Raw genomic sequence first — 12548 nt, forward strand, 5'->3', positions numbered from 1 at the left:
GGTGACAAACAGGCAGAGCCGGGTGACAGTGCTCCGCTTTATTTACAGGCTCTCGGGGTGGGGGGTGACCGTCCCGTCCCTGTGGGGGTCCAGGCACTGGCACGAGGGGACTGGGGGGTCCCACCCCCCCGGGAGAGCAAAGACGTACAAATAAATACAACCAGAAGAAAAACATCAGCTGGTAAATCTTGTCCCAGTACCTCCCAGTACCTCCCAGTAGCCCTGCGAGAGGGCTGGTTCTGCACCCAACTGTCCCTGCAGCGGGACAGGTCCCTTGAAGGAGACAGGGAGGGGACACCGTGTGCCCCCCCCCAAATCCCTGTGTCCCCTCCGCAGCCCCCGGACGGGACTGGGTGCTGGGGGTGTCCCGGGGTGCCCTTCACCACGGGGTGGGAGTCACGGCGTCACGTCCCCGGCGTCACAGCGTGAAGATCTCATCCTCGGCGTCCCGGAGGGCGGCCACCCGCGGGGTCCTGGTGAGGGGCCGGGGACCGAGGCGGGGGCCACGCGATGCCGGCGGGCCCTTGGCATCGGGGCTGGGGGTGCCTTCGCCCTCGGTGGTGCTGCAGGGGACGCAGCGGGGTGGCAGTGAGGGGCGTCCCTGCCACCCGCCAAACCCACTCTCCAAAAGACCCCGTTTTGCCCCAAAAGGGGAGGCGGGACGGGCACGCTCACCCTGTGCTGCCGGCACGAAGCCGTTGTGCCGCCGCCGCCGCCTTGGAGCGCCCGATCTCGGCGTCGAGCTGCCGCAGGAAATCGGTGGCCGAGAGGTCGTGGCGGGACAGGACGGGGGCGGCCGGGGTGTCCCCCGGGGGGACGGGCGCATCCTGGTCCTCGGGGCAGGGTCCTCCCGGCGTCACCGGCGCGGGGATGAGGAGGGTGGGCTTGAGGAAGATGGTGTCCGAGGTGTAGAGGCGGTTGGCACGCTTGATCTGCTCCATCTGCCGGGGACGGGACAGGGATGGGATGGGGATGGGGATGGGATGGGAATGGGATGGGAATGGGGATGGGGATGGGGATGGGGATGGGGATGGGATGGGATGGGGATGGGGATGGGGACGGGGATGGGGATGGGGATGGGATGGGGACGGGGATGGGGACGGGGATGGGGACGGGGATGGGGACGGGGATGGGGACGGGGATGGGGAAGAGGACGGGGATGGGGACGGGGATGGGGACGGGGATGGGGACGGGGATGGGGAAGAGGACGGGGATGGGGACGGGGAGAAGGGCCGGGGTGGGATGAGGACAGAGATGAGGATGGCCCGGGGATGGGGCCGGGGACAGGAGGGGGCAGGGATCGGGCCCGCCGTGCTGCCCCCCCGCCCCTCCCCGGCGATCCTGCCCCGCGGCCTCCCGCACCCCTGCGGGTCCCCCCGCTCCTGGCCCCACGGCACTCCCGGGCCCCGTGGCCGCTCACCGTCACCCCGTAGCGCAGCGCCAGCCCCGGCAGCGTGTCCCCGGGCTCCAGGCGGTGCTCCCGGGCGGACGCCCCCGCTCCCCCGCTCCCCGCCGCCATGGCGGGACGGCCCCGCTCAGTCCCGGCCCCCGCCAGCGCGGGGGGGGCCTCATGCGAACAGCCGCGGCCCGGGCGGGGGGACCGGCCCAGGGCCCCGGCGCTGCGACCGCCGTTCACGGGGGCGGGCTCGGCCCCGCCGCCGCGCCCGGGCGCCCCCGGGCCCCGGTAAGACCGGAGAGGCCAGGCCCGGCCCGGCCGCCCTCGCGGAGGCCTCTGGGAAGTGTAGTTCGATACGGGGGGGAGGTGGGGCTTGCAGCCCCCTCGGGCAGTGATGCCGCCATAACACCCCCCCAGATCGGGGTCCTTCCCGGCCCCCCGGCCCCTGACGCCGCCCCGGTTCCTGCCCCCAGGGGGGGTTCTCTGCCGCCCCCCCCACGCTCCGGCGGGGGACGGAGCCGCGGAACTACAACTCCCGTCATGCCGCGGGGCTACGGCCGCCTGCGGACACGACGTATCCGCCCGTCCCGCCTCTCGCGCTCTCTAATTGGTCATCGCTCCCGCGCGCAGCCCGCTGGGAAAAGCGACCCGGAAGCTGGGCGGAAGAGGGGGCGGTTCCCATAGTAACCGCAGGGGCCGCCATGTCCTTCAAGCGGGAGGGGGACGATCCCGGTCAGCTGGGGGTGCTGCAGGTCGGTCTCGGTCCCCCCAGGTCCCCCCAACCCCTCCCCGAGTCCCCCAGACCCCTCCGACCCCGACCTCCCCACATACCCCCCGGCTTCGTCCCCTTGCCCCGGCCTGTCCCCTCCCCGGTTGCCCCGGCCCTTGCCCGCTCCTCCCTTCTGCCCGCCGGCCTTCCTGCCCGCACCGGCTCCTCTGCCCCCCAGTTCCCCCTCACCTCTGCCCTGGCGTAGCCCCCGTCAGGGTTCCCCTCCCAGCGCCCCAAAATACACCCCTTGGCCAGGCCGCTCCCCGGAGTTACCCCCCTTCCCTGCCTCCACCTGCCCCCAAGCCGCCCCCCCTCTCCCCAGCTTTGACGGCCCAGTTCCCCCGCCTGCCCCCCTTGCTGCCCTCGCAGAGGGGTCCCCAGGGCGCCAAGGTTTCCTGGCTGAAGGGGGGACAGGGCTGAAGTCAAGGGCTGGTTCCCCGCGGGGCAAACTGGGGGCAGACCCCCCTCCAGCAGCAGGCGCGTGGGGGGACGAGCACTCCCACAACCCCCTCCGCCTCTCCCAGAAAAGACGCGTCGCGGACCTGTTGGCCAACTACATCCCTGAGGATGAGGCGCTGCTGCTGAGGAGCGGGAGGTGAGCGAGACCCCCGAGGGCAGCCCCCCCCCCTCCGGCTGCTTGCGGGGTCCTGACGGCAGCTTTTCCCCCCGCCCTGGCATAGGTACGCCTGCACGGTGTGCGCCCACCGCCCCGTCTTCGACACGCTGGATGTGCTGACTGTCCACAGGGCCGGCAAGAAGCACACGGGCAGTAAGTGGGGGGCTGGCGGGGAGGGTGGGCTGCGCTGAGCGAGCACGTCCCCCTGTCCCCTTCGCTCTCTTCCAGGCCTGCAGCGCTTCTACGGCAGGAAGCGCTCGCTCCAGGATGCAGCCCAGAAGCGGCGGCACAAGGAAGAGGTGCAGGCAGAGGAGGCAGGCACGCAGGTTGGTGCGGACGCCCCTTCCTCACCCCGACAGTCCCCCCGGCCAGGCCCCCCTGAGCTCTGTCCCCTCTCCCCAGGCCTCCCCGGCCCCTCTTCTGGCACAGACGAGGAGGATCGCCCGGAGCGCTCTGCTGAAAGCCGCTCCCTACAGCAGCTGCTGCCGCAGGACGGGGTAAGACCTTTGGTTTTGCTGCTGGAGGATGGGGGAAAGCTCTGGGCTTCCCAGCAGGACACCGGCAGCGCCGTGACTTCGCCGCCGTTTGCGGGATGAGGCCCTGACTCCTCCTGTCGCAGGGTGGAGGGAAGCACCTCGCGAGCTGGTGTGACCCAGATGGGGCCAAGTGCCACCCCGACGCTGCCGGAGCCGTTGCGGAAGGACAGAGAAGCCGTGGACGCCAGCCCTGCAGCCCTGCTGCCGGGGCACCGCGGCGGGCGAGCAGGTAAGAGCCAGACAGTGGTTCTGGGGCTGCGCCGGCACCGTCGGGACAAGGCACCCGGGCTCTTGGCCGGGCCTCTCCCACTCCTACGGGTCTCACCACCCCTCTCTGCCCTCCCAGACACGCTGAAGGCAGCTCCAGCCCGGACACAGCGAAGCAGCAAAGAAAAGCCCTCATCGTCGGCCCTGAGCCGGCCCGAAGCCCTCAGCCCCGAGAGACGCCAGGCCCTGGAGCGATACCTGCAGCTGCGGAGGTGAGTCTTGGTCCCGTTGGTGCGGGGAGCCCCGCGACGAGCCGCCTCTCACTCCCTCCCTCCCTCCGTCCATCCCCAGCGCCGGCTGGATCCAGGACCGCTCTGGCAAGTGGGTGAAGGACGAGAATGCCGAATTCGACTCCGACGAGGATGAGCCGCCCGCGCTGCTGCCGGCCTGAGGCCCCCGTCTGCTCACCGGTCCCCCCGGGGATGGTCCCCCCGGGCTGCCCCCAAGCCCCACCGTTAATAGAGGCCACTGGAGAGGACGGAGCTGTCTGAGCCGTTGGGGCAGGTCCCGGGGAGGGGCGATATTGGGGGTCCCCGCGTTTTGCCGCCGTGGGGTGCTCAACCTGGTACCTTTCTGGGGCGTCCCCACCCTGGCCAGAGCCCTGCAGCGCTGCCAACCTCGATGTTGGCTGTCCCTAGCCCAGGTCACACTCGTTTTCTCACACACTGGCAGCTGCCTGCGGGTCGTGGCCTTTCGGGGTGGCGGTGCTGGGTTCCCCCCCTCCTCTCCAGCCCAGGCAGCTGTCCCGGTGCTTCGGAAAGCACCGGGCTACGCCGCCCTCCCCCTGCCTCAGTTTCCCCCCCCTCCTTTTCCTGCCAGGCTTTGGGCGCCTGCGGGTGCTCCCACATTAGGACTGTCGTCTGTGGGGCTGCGCCCTGAGCACCCACCACCCACCCAAGGGTCTCTCTGGGCCCCGGAGCCAGATCCTGTCCTTGGGGGGGGCTCTGGCAGCGCTGCCCGGGGTGATGTTACCCCTGGGCACCGGGATTTACCCGCTCGCTCCGCTCACGCCTATAAATAGGTGATGGGACCTACAAATAGGCCCTGCATCCCCCCACCCACCTCACCGGGCTGCGGGTGCTGGTCCCCACGGGCCCTGGGTGCCCAGCTCCGTGCCATGGGGGCACCCGGCTGCCCGCCGGGGGGGTTGCCCTGCTGCCCCCACCCCTCCTGGTGCCGTAACCCAATCCCCCGGGTATAAATACCCCGACCCGCTGCTCCCCGAGGGGATCCAGGCGTCTGGCTCGGCCCTGGGGATTAACGGACAAAGGGTAACGGGGGCCTCGAGCCCCGCAAGTGGGGGGGTGTCCCCGCCGCCTCCCCGGCAGCCTTCCCCTCCCTCAGCCCATCCCTGTGGTCCCCGATTCCGGCCCCATGCACGAATCCTGCCCCGGGACGCGTCCGAGCGGATCCCAAAGCCGCGACTCTCCGTCCTCTTTATTTACAGCGGCCCCAGGGAGCTGGAGCTCGTTTGTGCCGGGGCGGCCGTTAGGTTTTCTTCTGCTTGCGACCTGGGGTAGGAGAAAGGGGGGGGGAGTCAGGGCTGGGAGCCCCCACCCCGATTCCTGTGCCGGGAGGGGACGCGGGGGACACTCACGGAGCTCGTTGTTGTTGGTGATGGCGATGGCGGCGCGGGCGCGGGGACCTTGCTGCGTGAAGTGGTAGCCGAAGCGCACGACGGAATGGCACTGCTCCAGCATGGTGGCCATCTCCATCTCCACCGTGTCGCCCAGTCGCTGGCACTGCGGGGCCGGGGTGAAACCAGGCACGCCGGGAAGTTTGGGGCACCCCCGTCCCCTCCCCGGGCCACCCGCGGGTGCCTGTCCCCTACCTGGTTGTCCACCTTGAGCTCGCTCAGGGTGGTGTTTTGGTACATGGCCTTGATGATGCTCATCATGCCGGCGCTCGTGATGAAGTTGGATTCGATGTTGAGGCTCTGCAGGGTCTTGTTCTCCATCAGCATCTCGGCCACGGCCTGCGTGTCACCTCAGGGTGTCACCTCGGGGTGTCACCCAGTGCTGGCACCCCCCCTCGGGCATGTCCTGGGCCACGGATGCCCCAGGTGACGGTGGAAAAGCCGCCATCGCCTGGGTTTGCTGGTGCCCAGGATGGAGCTGGGGGCAGGGGACCGTGTCCCCTCCCCGTCTGGGGACGCGTGGGGACACGGGGCCGGGACTCACGCTGGCCACGGGGTCGTTGCTGCGGGTGGCTACCAGGCTGAGCTTCTTGACGTGGGTGTTGGTTTTCATGGCCTCGCAGATGGCCTTCAGCGTGGCGATGGGAATGTCCTGCGGCAAAGGGACGTGGTGTCACCAAGGGCGTGGGGACATCCCCCAGGGGACGACGTGGGTGTCACCAGGGGGATGTAAGCGGCATCGAGGGGGTGTAGATGTCACCAAGGGTACGGGAGCGTCCCCAAGAGGGTGCTGGATGTCACCCAAGGGATGTGGGATGTCACCAACAGGACATGGATGCCCCCGGATGGGGACCAGCACGCTGCAGTCCCTGGGGCCGCCCCAGGATGGGGACAAACGCCCCAGAGACGCCCCACGAGAGGGACCAACCCCAGAGGGACACCCTGGGACAGCGAGCAGCACCCTGGGACAGGGTGACCAAGCCCATGGGGACACCTCGGGATGGGACCTGTCACCCTGGCAGCACCCAGGGACGCCCTGGGGACGCTCTGGGACAGGGACCAGCCCCACCGTGATGCTCCCTAGCATGGGGACCAGCACCTTGGGGTGCCCTGGAGACACCCCGGGATAGGGACCAGCCCTGTGGGGACACCCCAGGGTCAGGACTAGCACCCCGGGGACACCCCAGGGCAGGGAGCAGCACCCTGGGGACACCCTGGGGCCACCGCCACCGGGTCCTTCACCTTGATGTTGTTGAGGTTGACGTCCTCCAGAGCCCCGTCGTTGGCCTGGATCTGCCGCAGCGTCTCCTCCACGTTGGTGGGATTCGGGGGCTCATCCGGCACCGGCTTGTACGTGTCGGGCTTCACCACGCCTGGGGCACACGCGTGCGCACGGGGACACACGTGACCGCGCACGGGGGCACGGACGCGTGGGGACACGCATGTTTGCACGCGTGCGTGGGGTCACGGCGGTGAATCCCGGAGGGGTTCTGGTCCCCAAATCCCCCCCAAACAGCCCCGCGGCACTCACTGTTGATGCCCTCCGTGTTGGAGATGGTCCCGCTGCAGATCGCGTCGTAGTACTGCTTGTTGCTCATCAGCGTGTACATGCCCAGGATGGCTGCGGGGCCGGGGGGGGGTCAGCGGGTGCCCCAGGACCCCCCCGGTCCCCTCGTGTCCCCCCCGGGGGTGGCTGCAGCCCCCCCAGCCCTGCCCGGGGAAGCCGCGGGGAGCGGGTGGGCCGGGGGCCAGCGGTGAAAGCCGAGCGCGGGGCACGGCGCTGCTTTTAGCCGGGCCCTGGCGGGGACCCAGGGGGGGCGGGGGCGGGCGGCACGCGCCTGGCAGCGGGGAGCGCGGGTGTGATACGGGGCCGGGGCAGGCGTGCAACACGCTGGCCCCGTGCAACACATCCCCTCATGCAACAAACTATCCTTGTGTAACGATGGCCCCGTGCAGCACGCTCCCCCCCCGCCCCGTGCGATGCTGTGGTGCAACGTGCTGCCCCCACGTGAAGCTGCTGTGGGACACGCTACCCCCGTGCGAGGTTGTGGTGCAACGGGGCAGCCTCGTGCAAGGCTGCGGAGCGATGCGGCTGCTCCACGCAAGGCCGTGGTGCAACGCGACGCCCCCGCGTAAGGTGGTCGTGCGACGCAGCAGCCCCGTGCGAGGCCGTGGTGCAACGAGGCAGCCCGGTGCGAGGTTGCGGTGCGAGGCACGGCCCCGTGCGAGACCCACCGGCGATGTCGCACATCTCGGCCTCGGTGGCGTTGGCCAGCGCCTCCTCCAGCTCGGGCTCCAGCGTGATCTGCTCCTCCCGCGGGATCTCCCGCGTCGGGTTCTTGGGCACGAAGGGCTTCCCTGGGCGCGGGGACGCGGGTCACACCCCGCCCGGCCTCGCACCACCGGCGTGACGTGACGCGGGACGCGGTGGCTCTGGGACGGGGCTGGCAGAGACGTGTGGGGACGTGGCCGCTGCCCGGGGTGGGAGTCCGGGGGGGTTTGTGTGACCGTGCTGCGAGGGGGTGATGTTGCCACGGGGTGGCCATGCTGGGGGGCGGGGGGTGGCATTGTCGGGGTGGCATTGTCGGGGGGTGGCATTGCTGGGGGTGACATTGCAGGGGGTGGCCGTATGGGGGGGTGACATTGCCAGGGGGTGGCCATGCCCGGGGCTGGCGGGGACCCAGCTCGCCCAGGACACCCGAGCCGCTGGCGAGGACCGTTCCGCCAAGCTAAATATACCCCCCGGCGCTGCGGGGCCCCGTCCCCCCTGCTCCCCGCCACTGTCCCCGCCGTGTGTGTCCCCCCCCCGGCCCCGGGTCCCCGTACCTTTCTTCTCGCCGGTGAAGGGCACCAGGTCGTCGCGCTCGCCGGCCTCCAGCGCCTGTTTCTCCAGGTGCTGCAGCAGGGCCTCCCGGTCCAGCGGCCCCGTCGGGCTCTTCTGCGTCTGGTCCCGCTGCCGCAGCCCCGCCGGCAGCAGCACGTTCTGAGGACCCACCGTGTCACCCGTGGGGGACACCGGCAGCCGGGATGGGGGGGTGTCCCGCTTGTCGCCGCTCCCCCCCCCCGCAGGCACCCACCTCGGGGTCCATCTCCAGCAGCTCCACGTCCAGCTGCGCCAGCTCCTCGGCCGACAGCTCCCGCAGGATCTTGTCCTCGTCGATGTCCCGGTACTTCTCCAGCTCCTGCCGGTAGGACGTCATGGTGGGGGGCCGGGGGGCGGCCTGGGGGGGGGACAACAGGGGGGCTGAGCGGGTGGCGGGAGGCTCCCCGGGGTGGGGGGACCCCCTGTGCCACGGTGACTCCCCCCTGCCATGCCACGGCCTGCGGGGTCCCTTCGTGCCGCAGGGTGGTGTTGGGTTCCCACCGGGTTGGGGGGGCCATGGGGCACCCCAGGGTGGGGGGGACGGGGTGGTGTGGTTGGGGAGCTCTCGGGGAAACTGAGTCATGCCTCCGAGGTGCTCCCCAGGGCAGAACCCAGCATCCCCCCCAGTACTTTGGGGGACAGGTCCTGGTTCAGCAGCCCCAGCCCCCCCCAGGCCTCCCCCTCCAGCACCCCTTTGCCCCCCCCAAAATGGGTCCCCACCTCCCGGGGGGTCTGCAGGGGTAAACATCGAGGACACGAGTCCCCCCCAACCCCGGAGTTGGGTCCCCCCCGAGGAACCGGGTTGGGATTTGCCCCCCAACACCTGGGTCCCCAGGGCTGGACACCCCCCCCCACCCCCACACACACACCCAGTGCCCCTGGGAGGGACCGTGCACCCATGGGTGAGAGCCGGGGGGGCTGCAGGGTGGGGGAGCCCTCAGAGAGGGGATCCCCAACAGCACCCAGTGACCCCACAGTTGGTGTTCCCGAGGGTGATGCACCCCCCCCCCCCCACCCTGGGGACCCCCACCCTGGGGACCCCCACCCTGGGGCCCTACCTGGCCGCTGGCTGGGGTGGTGGAGCCTGCCTGGGTGCGAGCCCCGGTGCTGAGCCAAGGGCTCCGGCCGCGCAGGGCATGAGATCAGCGTTTTATTCTGCGAGCCGGCGGCGGGGAGGGGCGAGATCACATATCCCCGGGCGTTATCGAGCCCTGCCAGCCCCGCGCCGGCTCCACCCCAGCACCCTGGCGCTGCGGGGGCTCCCCTGGGGCAATGGGGGGGCCCCTCGTGACCCGGTGGCTCCCCGTTACCTCTTGGGGTGCCCCGGCCGGGGGGAATGGGGAGGCTGGCGGCGAGAGGCTGAACTGTGTGCCCGGGGCCCCGCAGCCCCTCGGAGACCCCCTGAGTCCCCCTGTGCCCCCCGCGGGGACATTTTCTGCCCCTTCATGCTGAGATGGTCTGAGTGACTTGGCTCCCACGTGCTCCCCTTGGCCCCCCAAAATCATATTTGAGGGGTGTGCGAAGCCGCCGTCATCAGGGCTCCACCGCGGCAGCGCCGTGCCGGGAGCAGCAGCACTCCGAACGGACGGCTCATTTATTGTAGGGTCTCTTGGAAAACAAGGGGTCGTACCCACCCTGTGTTTACCGTAGGGTCTCCTGGTGCTGCAAGCACCGCGTGTTGAACGGAAATAAGAGTCCGCACCCTCGTGGTACGCAGGCTACTCGGATTTATTTCTTTTTTATACAAAAAAAGGTAGGAAGGAGATAAATAGAGCAACGAACCGTCGCCGAGGAGACGCCTCGACCCGCAGCGGCCACGAGCCCCCCGCAGACCCTGGCGCTCAAGTCGTGGGGACGCTCTGCTTGATGATGATCTTCTGGCGGGTGGGACGGACGTTGGGGTCGGGGCCGGGGGGAGCGGCGGCCCCCAGGGCGGCGGAGGCGGCGGCGCTGGGCAGCCCGTGCGCCGTGATGTATTTCTTGTAGGCCTCCCGGATGATTTTGAAGGCGCGGATGTTGGAGTAGGGAATGTCGGTGATGGGATCGCGGTAAACGGCCGGTTTGTGGGTGACGGGGCAGATCTCCCGCACCGGCAGCCGCGGAGGTTTCGCTTTGGGGAAGAAACGCTCGAAGGTCTCGTCGTCGCTGAAGGAGATGAAGGTGCGGGAGCACTTCCCAGCGGAAGCCAGCGCCGGGGCCGGAGCTGTTTCGGCCTGCTGCGGGTCTTGGTCCAACCTGGAAAAGCCACAATCAGCACCCAGGAGATCCCCGGGGTGGGGGGAAACCCCAGGGGAGCTCCCGCGGGTGGGCAGAGCTACCCAATCTGCTTGAGCCGCCCCCCAGGACTGGAGCGCGGGACTTGGGGGGCTCCAAGGCGCTGCCCAAAGCCCGCTTCTCCCTCGCTGTGAGGCAGAGCCAGCGCGGGATCAGGGCGGGAGCTGGGGACCGGCGGGGTGTGGTGGGGGGGGAGAAAAGCCGCTGAGGCCACGCTGAGGTGACCCCAACCTACCCCTCCACGTCCACGTTCTCCTCCTTGCCCGGCTCCGGGACGAGGGGCATGGTGACGGACCAGTACCGGATAACGGGCCCCACGCACTTCCGCTTCTTCTGGACCTGCTTCTTCTTGTCGGCTTCCAGGCGCTCGTAGTTCTCTGAAAAAGCAGGGACAAGCCGAGGGGGAGGCTCAGCACCTCACCGACACCATCACCCCCTCTCCTGCGCCGTTTTGGGGGGCCCCTGCACCCCTTGGCACAGCGCTCGGCTCACCCAGGGAGCGGAGGTTGATCTCCTCCGTGATCTTGGCCTCCTCCAGCAGCTCCTCCTGCGTCAGCGGCCGGTCGTAGTTGGGGCCGCCCTTCTTACGCTTGGACTGGACCTGCCGCTCCTGGATGCGCAGGAAAGTCTGACGCGTGTGCTCCGTCGTCGACTGTCGCATGTGCTTCCGGCCTGCGGCGGGAGGACGGGGCTCACCGACGGGCACCGGCCGGTCTGGCTCACCGGGAGCTCTCCCGGTGGGGGCCCGTTTCCGGTCCGTCTCGTCCCGTGCACACTCACTGTCTCCCACGTCATCCTGGAGCTCCAAGGGGACGGATTTCACCTCTCGTGGTTTCTGGGAGCTGCCGCTGGGGACGTCCGTCTTCTTGGGGCGAAGGCTCTTGAGGGGCTCCTACGGGATGGGACGGAGAACGTGAGGTGGCTTCGGCCTCGGTTAAACCTCGGCTTTTCCTAACGGGGAGCCCGTCCCCTGCCCGCCGCGCTGGGAAGGGGACCCCGGAGCCCTCAGCCCGGTCCCCGGCTGTCCGCACCCGGTAAGCCTTGGTGACGACGCGGCGGCGGCGCTTGGGCTCGCTCTCGTCCTGGTCGCTGGCGGGTTCGTCGCCCTCGTCGATGTCGAAGTCCGAGTCCACCTCGTCGTCGCTGTCCGACTGGTCGCCCCTGTACTCGTCGTCGCCCGACTCCTGCAGGGACAGAGGGGCCGTGTCACCCCCCGGGGCTCCCCACGCCACTGCCCTCCCGCCCCGCGGCCACGGGGGCTTCATCGCTACGGGGAGGGGGCGGCTTCTAATGGCCGGACCCCCCCTGTCCCCGCTGCTCCTCACCCGGCCCCTGCTGCTGCCCCACTGCCCCTTCCCCGGGCCTCAACTCCCCTGGGCCCCCCCGGTGATCCCCACCTCCCCCCGGGGCTCCCCATCCCCCCCCCCCCCGAGACCCCCAGACTTCCCCCGGGGCTCCCCCCGCCCCCGGGACCCCCAGACGCCCCCCCCGGGGCCCTCAGACGCCCCCCCCGCCCCCGAGGCCCTCACAGCACCGGGACACCTTCAGTCCCGTTCGCCGTAGGGTCCCCGTGACGCCCCGGTTCCCCGCGCCCCCAGCTCCAGGCCCGTTCCCGCACCTCGGTGAAGCCGCCGTAGGTGGTCTGGTAGAACTCATCCTCCTCCTCGGCCTCCAGCAGCCCCGAGAGCCGGTTACCGGCCGTGCGCCGCGGGGCGCGGCCCTCCGCCAGGCTCATCGCGCCGCCGCCGCGATCGGCGCTCCACTGCCCGTCCTGCCCGGCCCGCCGCTGCGCCGCCAGGCAGGGGAGAGCGAGCGCCGAGCGGCCGATGGCGGCGGGCGCCCCCCTGCGGCCCGGAGGAGGCGCTGCAGGTTCCGGGGGGGGGGGGCACAGAGCGGGGGTGCGTGACGCCACGGGAGCGTCCCCCAATGCCTATCCGCCCGCCCCCGGGCCCTACCCCCCTCGGTACGGCCACGTCGCGCCCCTAGGGAGGGCACATGGGGAAAATGACGTAATTGCGTAGCGTCACGGCAAGCCATGACGTCCCGTACGCCACGTGCCCCTCGGCTTTGTTTTGGTCGCGCTTGGGCCGCCACGTGACCCACGCCGGCCTGCGCGGTCGCGGCCCTCCCCGCCCTCTGCGCATGCGCAACAAGCGTTTCCCCCACCCCCCGCCCCGGGTGGTCGCGTCCG

At 70.4% G+C, this 12548-nt stretch overlaps 4 protein-coding genes across 4 annotated transcripts; 1 reads left to right on the forward strand and 3 right to left on the reverse strand.

The window, feature by feature from the left end:
* Positions 1 to 23: 23 nt before the first annotated feature.
* LYSMD1 (LysM domain containing 1) lies at positions 24 to 2099 on the reverse strand. The gene is made up of 4 exons (XM_054806002.1): positions 2085 to 2099; positions 1421 to 1957; positions 676 to 941; positions 24 to 563 (listed from the first exon to the last, which is right to left on the reverse strand). The coding sequence occupies exons 1-4, from the start codon at positions 2097 to 2099 to the stop codon at positions 419 to 421; spliced, it is 963 nt and encodes a 320-aa protein (XP_054661977.1). The 3' UTR covers positions 24 to 418.
* On the forward strand, positions 2047 to 5514 carry SCNM1 (sodium channel modifier 1). Its single transcript, XM_054806035.1, has 8 exons — positions 2047 to 2148; positions 2690 to 2760; positions 2846 to 2934; positions 3010 to 3107; positions 3184 to 3278; positions 3401 to 3546; positions 3664 to 3796; positions 3876 to 5514. The coding sequence occupies exons 1-8, from the start codon at positions 2098 to 2100 to the stop codon at positions 3973 to 3975; spliced, it is 783 nt and encodes a 260-aa protein (XP_054662010.1). The 5' UTR covers positions 2047 to 2097; the 3' UTR covers positions 3976 to 5514.
* Positions 5007 to 9296, reverse strand: TMOD4 (tropomodulin 4). Its single transcript, XM_054806034.1, has 10 exons — positions 9142 to 9296; positions 8298 to 8441; positions 8047 to 8203; positions 7456 to 7578; positions 6752 to 6841; positions 6463 to 6593; positions 5765 to 5872; positions 5416 to 5559; positions 5182 to 5326; positions 5007 to 5095 (listed from the first exon to the last, which is right to left on the reverse strand). Exons 2-10 carry the CDS (start codon positions 8418 to 8420, stop codon positions 5073 to 5075), a joined length of 1044 nt encoding a protein of 347 aa, XP_054662009.1. The 5' UTR covers positions 8421 to 8441; positions 9142 to 9296; the 3' UTR covers positions 5007 to 5072.
* A 499-nt stretch (positions 9297 to 9795) lies between these two features.
* On the reverse strand, positions 9796 to 12291 carry VPS72 (vacuolar protein sorting 72 homolog). Its single transcript, XM_054806033.1, has 6 exons — positions 11976 to 12291; positions 11389 to 11541; positions 11138 to 11249; positions 10850 to 11029; positions 10593 to 10734; positions 9796 to 10318 (listed from the first exon to the last, which is right to left on the reverse strand). Exons 1-6 carry the CDS (start codon positions 12090 to 12092, stop codon positions 9925 to 9927), a joined length of 1098 nt encoding a protein of 365 aa, XP_054662008.1. The 5' UTR covers positions 12093 to 12291; the 3' UTR covers positions 9796 to 9924.
* Positions 12292 to 12548: the final 257 nt, after the last annotated feature.

The sequence above is a fragment of the Grus americana genome, chromosome 29 (genome assembly GCF_028858705.1).
Source record: "Grus americana isolate bGruAme1 chromosome 29, bGruAme1.mat, whole genome shotgun sequence".
NCBI classification, from domain to species: Eukaryota; Metazoa; Chordata; class Aves; order Gruiformes; family Gruidae; genus Grus; species Grus americana.